General features: G+C 40.9%; 1 protein-coding gene across 1 annotated transcript; it reads left to right on the top strand.

The window, feature by feature from the left end:
• The first annotated feature begins 493 nt into the window (after positions 1-493).
• Positions 494-8,535, top strand: tsr1 (TSR1 ribosome maturation factor). Its single transcript, XM_088299730.1, has 15 exons — positions 494-658; positions 895-998; positions 1,860-2,088; positions 2,328-2,462; positions 2,545-3,002; positions 3,080-3,224; positions 3,795-3,970; positions 4,844-5,061; positions 5,677-5,836; positions 6,584-6,694; positions 6,776-6,908; positions 6,996-7,112; positions 7,757-7,897; positions 7,977-8,051; positions 8,302-8,535. The coding sequence occupies exons 1-15, from the start codon at positions 541-543 to the stop codon at positions 8,478-8,480; spliced, it is 2,499 nt and encodes an 832-aa protein (XP_088155856.1). The 5' UTR covers positions 494-540; the 3' UTR covers positions 8,481-8,535.
• Positions 8,536-9,870: the final 1,335 nt, after the last annotated feature.

Below are 9,870 nucleotides of genomic sequence, written 5' to 3'. Positions count from 1 at the left end.
GTAATATTCTTTTATTGATTCAGCCTTTCTTGAAAAAAAATCTACACACAGATTTATTATTGATTGAATTATGTTAGATTTATTTATCTTATAAAATAATTGTTTTGTTGATTTGTTATCGATATCCATTCATCCAATTTCTGTCCTGCTTATTCTCATTTGGTTTGCTGTTTTTTGTTGTAAATAGAATGAGAAATATGAGTAAATGAAGCAATTTTATGTAAACATTACACAACTTATTTGATTTATTGAATATTGGTTAGTACAGTATAATTAACTTAATTGGAAACAATACAGTGAAAAATTAGACATATTTAACCTATTGTTTAATAAGGGCTGGTACTATCGAAAATGCATGGTTGGATTTCAAATCTTATTTTTAAGTTACAGGCAAAACTTTTACTTATTTTGAAAGAGTTACCAATGATGCTCTTATTTCTAAGCAGAAACGTATCCCGGATGTTCATGGACGCACACCATCATGACGTTACGTCACGAGTGCGGAAGTAAACCGTATTGTTCCAGCCCACATGGTAAAGTATGGTCGCACACGGAGAAAAACAAGAAGGCCACAGGCCGGGCGTTTATAAGCAGAAAAACAAAGGCCACAAACATGGCAGGCATCGGACGAAAGGTGAAATTGAGAGAGAAAACAAAGGTGGGTGCAGTTTTATTTTGAATCAGATGTTTACCAGCTTTCGTTAGCGTGTGTTGTAGCGGCTAGCCTAAGGCACGTGTAATTACATCTCCACTTGACGCAATGCAAATACTATCAAAAAGTGTGTCTTTATTTTGATAAGAATGACGCCGCCGTAGAGATGTTGTATTACTTGTTGTTGACAGTGATTGAGAATGCACACAATTTGTACATTCCATATAAATGATCTCTTACAGGAAGGTTGTCGGTGATAGCTCTCACTAAAAAACAGAGAAAAGCGCAACGGAAGATGGACAGGAAGCACAAAGCCAATCAACTACGCAAGAACAAGAGAGACGTGGTAATTACAGATGCAAATCAATGCGGCTGCATTGCACTGCGGGTCCACGTGTCTAATTCTCATTTAATGTCTCTGTCCATCTATTTTCATGTATATTTCTGTCACATATCCGATGTAACTGTGTCTACAATGATGAAACACGTTTAAACAACACAAACGTCAACATCGTGTGACAAGACTGAATATATTATTATTATTATTATTATTATTATCATTTAGAGCTGTCACTGGGCTGATGTTTTTTTTTCTTTTTTGTCCTGTGTTGCAAGCAAAACAGTTACTTTACAACAAGATGTTTAGCAGATAGTCACCCATTCTTATCAACTAGTACTGTTTATTGCCAATGCAAGTTGAAATTCATTTTGAAACGAAAAATGAAATGAAACGAGAATGACACGCTGTATATTCAACCAAACCACCAAATTTTCTATCTTAATGCTAACTCACAATGCAAACCACCATAGACGTGCTACAGAAACTAGCGTCAATCATTCTCTAATTATCGACCTTTAAACAAAATTAATTTGAACACTAGCGGCCGCAACACATGCAGCCAGAACACACAACAAAACTCCCAGGCATATATTCTTTATCATCTGTGTAAAACAACACATTTTATTGCAGTCTAGTTGCAATTGTCCTCTTCTGTGTCGCCGTGTATGTCTCTACGTATTGTACTGCCTCTCTGGTGGCATGTCAGAATTTCAGCCATGTTTGGAAGAGGACTGACAAGCATGGAATCGGGCCTGAGGAGATCCATCAGAATTGTGTCACTTCATCCATTCAGTGTTATTCCTGCGTAACATAAACAACAGCCTGTTGAGTAGTATGCCTCAGTTTGAATATTTGTCATCATTTTAGGTTCTAACAGAGAAGCGGCGTTTAGGTAGCAAGGACGGTCCTCCTATTCTGGTCGCCGTGGTGTCTCTTCATGCCGCAGTAGACGCCGGCGCCGTTACCAAACTGCTTTGTCAAGAGGGCGTTGGTGGTGCTGTACACCAGGAACAGTCTGTCACTGGCGCCAGTGACAGTTTCGGACTGGTTGTGCCTCGTTTTAAACAAAGATTCACCTTTCTTAGAACCAACACGGGTAAGTACTGTGAATGTTTCTGGGCTCGACTCTCAGGTCAGACCGCCCTCGTGTCTGAACTGTACTGGATTTGCACCACGAATCACAAATATGAATATTTTGATTATTTTCCTAAAAAATATACAGTATGTGATCAGAGCTGTTTTGGTATTTTCACACTGTTGAGTATATGGCGTTAAGCCGCCTTCCGCGTTCATCAAAACATTATTTTGAAGCTTGTGTGCGTTCTTTGTGCCCAGATGACATCCATTCACTGCTCGATGTAGCAAAGATGGTTGATAGCCTTGTGTTCGTGCTGGATCCTGCTGAAGGCTGGGACAGCTATGGAGACTACTGTCTCTCCTGTCTATTTGCCCAGGGCCTCCCTAGCTATGGTGAGTTTCATTTCATCTTTGTGTTTTATTCACTTATAATGCTAATCTGTTTTGTTGAGAAAAAAAATCAACACCTTGGCAGCTCTTGTGTGTCAGGGCGTGTCTGACCTCTCCGTAAAGAAGAAGGTGGATTGCCGCAGGGCGCTGTCCAAAGTCACAGAAAACCGCTTCCCCGAGGCTCGTCTGTTCCCTCTGGACACGGAGCAGGATGTCACCCTTCTGCTCAGACATTTGGGCACGCAGAGACAACGAAAGCTGGGCTTCCGCTCCAGACGCTCCCATCTCGTAGCCCAACGTGTGACTTTTACGCCCAACAGCGCCTCTGCTCAAGACATTCCGGGTGGCACCGTCGGCCTCGGCACCCTTTGTGTCTCCGGGTATGTCCGTGGACGTCCACTGCGTGTGGACAGGCTAGTACACATCAGTGGACACGGAGATTTCCAGCTGAGTCAGATAGACGCTCCGATGGACCCACTCCCCTTAAACACAACTACACCCAGACCAGCCAAGACCGGCAAGGGTGGAGAGGTTGACATGATGGTAGGATTTTACAGAAAAATCTGGATAGCTATCTTCCTGGCGTCTCCATGGTTTATGTTTTGTGTGTTCTTTTATAGGATTGGGGCGAAGCCGAGGCCCCCGTGCGGGTGCTGATGAAAGCAGACCCCTGTTGCAGGGAAAGCCTGCAGGCCGAGGCTGAGGTGGACCCCATGGATGGGGAGCAGACGTGGCCCACAGAATCTGAGCTTCTTGAGGCGGAAGGTACAAAATGAGACAGTAACTGGATATCCATTGCACTTTTTCACAAAACAAAAGCGATATTTCGATAAAGCGCTATTTCTACTTGTTGGTTTTTCCAGTGAAGAGTATTTAGCGTCTTAGGTGAAATTCTCCTAACATCCCATCTCAAGAGATCACTCTGGTTGCATCTACTGCTGTGGCAGTGACTGTTTTAAACATAAGATGAAGGAGATGTACATGAATCCAAAGATGAGAGCAATTTTAATCATGTGGCTTCCCACACAGGCATTGTCACATGACTAGTGGAAACGCAAAAAGTATCTTTCCATTACCCCTTTTTGCGATATACTTTCATATTGACATGGCTCACTGATACGACAGAATGTAAAATTTCTGTTATCAGTACTGACAAAGGTTTAATGTTGGCGGAAGATCAACCCTGCAATGAATTCTTAGCAGTTTTGTACTGTATTTGATACCACAATAAATGGGAACAATGCGTCATCCATACACAACCTGAATGACAACTCACTACCAAACAAATGAACTAGATGACATAACAATAATTCACAATTAATTTCTGTCTTTTAGAGGCCAGAAAGAGCAAACGCGTGATGAAAGTTCCAAAAGGAATGTCCGACTACCAGGCAACGTGGATTGTGGATAATGACGAAAACGGTAACACGGTTGAAGAAGGCAGCGAAGACGATGACTGCGATGACGACATGATGGATGCGGCCCCTGATGAGAACGACGACGACTCACAGGTAATTGAAAAAAACACAGCCCTACTTAAGTGACACGAAATTGCAATTCCCTGTACCAATTCAACGTTGCGACATTTTGAGTGGCTAGCGTGTTGCTGTGCATACGTGACCCACGCTTGGTGCACCTTGCATTGGCGAGGTGCTGTTAGTTTGTTTATGCAAGCGTCTGCCGCAACGGGCTGCAGCCCACAACAATAGTGCTTTGGCGCAGGGGTCCCTAGAGGAACCTCCTGGTTTCCTGCTCGATCAACACAACACACTTCCTGTCTGGTCACGGGGAGGCGAAGGCGAGAGGAGGTTGAGGCTGCGCCCAAATGATTTATTTTCAGCTTTGCCTGAAAGGAGTCAAAGAAAAATCGCTTGCACTTGTTTGATGTTGAACTTCACACACAGGATTATGTGTGAGTAACAATAGGGTATTTCTAATGCTTGTTGTTTTTCTTTTTTTTTTTTTTGGGTGCAGGAATGTTGGGAAAATTTCATCAAGCCACCTGTTGTGTCCTGATTTCAGTCCAGCGTGGCACTTGAATGAAGGCAGCTTTATCGATATAGGGCGTTTCAGACACAACTCATTCTGCTTTACATAATTAGAAGTAAAAATCAGGGAAAGTTGTTTGCGTTGTCTCCGCATTTGGCGCGGATTTTGTAAATACAGAACAGCGATTGAAAATAGGTGGAACATACTGACTTTTATTGGCAGTGTAAAATGGGTTCTGGTGAGAAATTGCTTGTTTGAATTCTTAGTACTACGAGTTCGTGTCAGTGTCGTTCCTGCAGAACAGCGACGTAATCAATTTGGGGGGAATACAGTTTAATTGACAGTTTTCGCCACCGAGTATGCGTTTTGCCCTTTTTTTTCTCCATTTTGTTCAGGATGCCGGTTCAGACCTCCCCTCAGAAGAGGATGATGAAGAAGAAGAAGAGGAAGAAGAATTGTGCTCCACAGAGCGAGCGGGAGCCGACCAGCGCTATGATGAACACATGGATGAGGCGGAGGAAGAGGAAGGTCTCAAACGTTACCGCGAGGCGCGAGCCAATGAGATGTTCCCCGATGAAGTGGACACGCCCCTTGACGTGACCGCCAGAATCAGGTCCGTTCTGATGTTCTAATCCTCTGCATCAGTTCTTTGCACTTTTGCGGGTTTCACACTTTTTATGGGTTTTTAATCTGTCAATCATTTGGGGGGCGGGTGGATTCTGTCTTATCTGGAAATATCATGACAGAAGCCACATAACATGACTTTATGATTTTAAAGTTGAGATTTGATTACCTTGTGAAAATAGAATAGTTAACTTTTTAATGAATCTCTTCCGTGCACCTTGCGTCACTAATTGTGTTCTTTTTTACTCACTGCTATTGCAAAGAATATATATTTTTTAAATGCTATGCAGGAGAGCCCAACCGATTTCGGCCGATTAAACCAAAGCCAAAATAATGGATAAATTGCCGGTTGTTTTTACTCTTACCTGTTTCTTACCTTGCGCATAAATTACACTGGTGTCATTATTTATTACACATAAATCTCTACCAAAACCTTGTATCCTTACATTTAGATAATTAAATGTTGATGATAAGGTTATTCTATGGCCCTGTCATTCACAACAAAGCAAATCTTAATTTTTACAATGCTTAGTTTAAATGTTTAAACACGCTTTAAAAGTGCTTTATTTTATCATGTTGAGCAACATCTGTCCCCTTCTTCCAGATACCAGCGCTATCGGGGTCTTAAAAGTTTCCGGGCGTCCCCATGGGATCCCATGGAGAACTTGCCTCACAACTATTCGCGCATCTTCCAGTTCCAGAGCTTCGAGCGCACCCGGCGACGCATCCTGGCTGAAGCTGCCGAAGAGGAGGAAGGCGCCATGGTAAAACATTTGCGTGCTTAATTTGAATGTGTGAAGTGTCTTTTTTTAAAAGTAGACGTATCGTGAGGTAAACTCATTTCAAGTGAGACGGAACGTAGGCTGTAGTTTAAATTTCCTAGACATAGTAAATATGATCATTGAGGGGATGGCTAATTTATTCAGGTTTCTGTGTATGCTACAGGTGTGCTCTTTTGACCCTGAGATGGGCTGCACATTGTCGTCAACCAACAGGCTAGTCTTTATATTTGGCTAAATTACTCAAAGAAAACCCACCTAAACCTTTTATGCAGAGATTTACCTGTAAGAAAATGTCTTCCACAAATTCCAATGATGGCGGTTTGGTTTTCAGTCTGGTCCGTTTGAAAGTAGCTGCTGCTTCTCTACACAATTATTTACGACATCCATTTGAATCAGGACCCATTGATTGCATTTTTATTTATTTTATGTTAACAAAGACAGCACACAACAGGAAAAAAAACGACAGCATTTTGGGCGCACGGCAACACGACTGACTCTGACAATGACGAGAGGGAAACAGTTAAATACTTCAATACCGTACAACCTGACTCTCTTTTGCTCCCGCTGCCTTTTTAAAAACATATGCTAGCATGCATGTTAGCATATGTGTAGCCTTTTGGTCATGAAAATACGGTACATTTGGAGGTGCAACCCCAAACTCAACGCCATTGTTTTTCAGTTCAGGTCAGCGGGAGATTGAGATATCGACTAACATTTTGTGCTGTGCAGGTGGGGTGGTATGTCACGCTCCATGTCAATGATGTGCCCTCCTCGGTGATGGAGAGTGTGCAGGCAGGCAAGCCTCTGGTGCTGGTCTCCCTCCTCCCCCATGAACAGAAGGTACCTGTGTGCCTCACATTTCAAACAACATTTAACATTTGAAACCAAACTGAACTTTGTCTTTTTTTGCTTCCTTTCTAGGTGTCTGTGATGCACCTTTTGGTGAGGCGGCACCCCAGCAACACAGAGCCCATCAAGTCCAAAGAGGAGCTGGTGTTTCACTGCGGATTTCGGCGGTTCAGGGCTTCGCCCATCTTCTCTCAGCACACTTTGGGTACGATGGAAGGCGCACTTACACCTCCTTCATCCTCTCTGACAGTTTAAGATAACTACTGGGGGATTAACTGTGGTTGCTATTCAGCGGACAAGCACAAGATGGAGCGCTTCCTCAGGCCAGACGCCCCCACTGTGGTGTCAGTGTACGCGCCCATCACCTTCCCCCCAACAGGAGTCCTGCTCTTCAAACAGAGGGATGATGGTGAGAAGTTTAATTTGGTTTGATTCGTATAGAATTGCCGCTCTATTCATTCAAGCTACGTAATGTGGCACCCCCTGATGTGAAAGTCACTTTTTAGTCTTATAAAGGGATATATTTATTCTCAAAGAATAACTTTTTTTCTTGAAAAGTTTGTACTTTTATGCTCTCAGAATTACGAGATATTACTGCTCATGTCACGGTCATGCCCTTATTCTCCTTTTCTTTTTTAAAACTCATAAAATGATCATTCCTTTCCATTCCTGTCATATAATGTAATCTGACTTTTGTCACTTTAGCGCTTAACTTGCAAAATTATGACATTATTCATAAATTAAAAAAAATCAAAAAGAAATACTTTTAAAGATGTCTTTTAGTCTTGTAAAATTGCAGCTTCTTTCTCGTAGCATTCCAATTTTTTTTTTTTATGAAATATTTTTTTTATTTACTTTTTGTTTTTAAAACTTACATTTTTTTTCTTTCTGTGTTACCTGGTAAAATTTGGATTTAATATACGCATAATTCTACCTTTTATCCAATAAAATGCCCACTTTATTAGTCTAAATGAAACAGTTTTTATACTGTAGCATAAATGATGTTAACTCCTCAATTCAGTTTTTATTTATTTATTTTTTTGAATTTCAAAGGCGTGCAGGACCTGGTGGCGACTGGCAGCCTGCTCAGTTGTGACCCTCAACGCGTTGTGCTCAAGAGGCTCGTGCTCAGTGGACACCCGTTCAAAATTAACCGGCGCTCTGCCGTTGTCCGTTACATGTTCTTCAACAGGGGTGAGCGTTCTTTACTTCCTCGACATGTGTTCTGCTCCGTCTCTCTTGCTGATCTCTTTTTGTCTCTGTTGTGGACTAGATGACATCATGTGGTTCAAACCTGTGGAGCTGCGCACTAAATGGGGTCGTAGGGGCCACATCAAGGAGACTTTAGGTAAGAAAAATAGCAAATTGATTGCTAACAGAAATACACTTTAAATCTAGGTGATCAATGGATAAAAAGTTGTTCTAAAAAGAAATATTTAAAAAAAGCTAGCGAGGAGACACGGTACAGATAATGGTTGGATGGATAGCTGTGAATGTTATTTGCTGTTTCATTTTATTGAATAGGATAAAAATGATAATCATATTTTGGTGAAAAAATACGTTTTAAGGGCTATCTCATTGTTTATTTATTTTTAAAGGAACGCACGGTCACATGAAGTGCGTGTTTGATAGTCAGCTGCGCTCTCAAGACACAGTCCTGATGAACTTGTACAAAAGGGTCTATCCTCGTTGGACGTATGACCCCTTCGTGCCTTTGTCTCTGCCCTGGTTTAAACGGGAGTCGACGGTGGACCTGCAGGACTTAGACATGGAATAGCGTGAGAGAGCAAATACATAATTCCCGTTGAATAAAATTGATGCCTCCCCATGCATTTTGGTTTTTCATTTAGTTGTGCCTTTTATCCAAATATTCACTGCATTTCTGACTTTGTTGCTGTGTTACTTTGTTAAATTGCCAAAGAAATTAATTTACATTGTAAACCGAAGCCCGTACTGCTTTTGATTTGGCTTTTTATTGGGATTTTGGCCACTAGAGGGCAGCAATGTATAAATCTTCCAGAAGTAAATAAAATGGTCGTGTAGTATATATTACCTGGCAGAAGGGGTACTTCCATATTGATGTTTATTCATCTGAGATTGTTCACATAATGCATTATTGATACAGCATTACATCGAATAAAAAGAATCTGTACATAAACTATGGACCATTTCTAAAATGTTCAACTACAATTTTAATTCTGTGATCAGCACAAACCTTCGAATATATTTTTAATAATTACTATACTATATGTACACCTTCTTACTGGTAAAGATTTGACATCCAATAACTTCATTTGTACTTTTAAAAAACATAATTGTAAAATTGTGGCGATAAATGCTCATGCATTACTGCTTAAAATCATTTTGACATTCTGGAAAAAATAATTTGAGTCCCCTAAAGTTTCTATCTCATTAAAATGTTTTACTTTTTTTCTGGTAATATACAGACTTATTTTGGTTGAAATGACAGCTTGTAATAGTTTCTCTTTTGCCATGGAAAATTCCAATTGCTTTCAGTATTACAATTAACTTTTTTTGTCAGTAATACATTTTCTCATAAATGTACCACTTTCTCATAACATGATTACTTTTTACTAGTAAAATGTTGACACTATTCTCACAGGCCAACCCAACATCTTTCAAATCTCAATTTGATTTATTCTTTTTAAACAGCTGTTCCTCTGAATTCACAAATGCACCTCAGCGTTTTTGTATAATGTATTTAATCACTTGTCCCCTCAGAAATTGGATACAGTATGAAACAATAGCCTAAGTATGTGAGAGGGATGGAAAAAGCCTTCCATTTTTTTTTTTTAACTTATCACAGCCTTGCAAAAAAACCTGGCACCTCCATTAGAGCCAAGCGAACAATACTCTTTCTGCGCACATCCATTGAGCTGTCTAGCCTCTGACTTACTGAAAAATGAAAGTGTTATGCCCCCCAAAAATCTCGTTTGGGACTGTGGCTTGCCCCTCGTTTGACCCGATCGAGTCCCTTCTTCACCGCACAGTTCACAGCCTCATTGTTGCTGTCAAGACACAAGGCCAAAAAAAATGCTCTGCATTTTTTTTTTTTTGCAATGGGGGAAATGCTTGATTTATGAATCTCAGTATTTATCGCAAATCTCAGCCCCCCTTTTTTTGCATGCTTGCAGAAACATGATTCA

Source organism: Idiotropiscis lumnitzeri, chromosome 7 (assembly GCF_059441095.1).
Source record: "Idiotropiscis lumnitzeri isolate Australia: NSW breed Sydney's pygmy pipehorse chromosome 7, RoL_Ilum_1.0, whole genome shotgun sequence".
NCBI classification, from domain to species: Eukaryota; Metazoa; Chordata; class Actinopteri; order Syngnathiformes; family Syngnathidae; genus Idiotropiscis; species Idiotropiscis lumnitzeri.
This window is presented reverse-complemented; position numbering and strand designations above follow the sequence as displayed.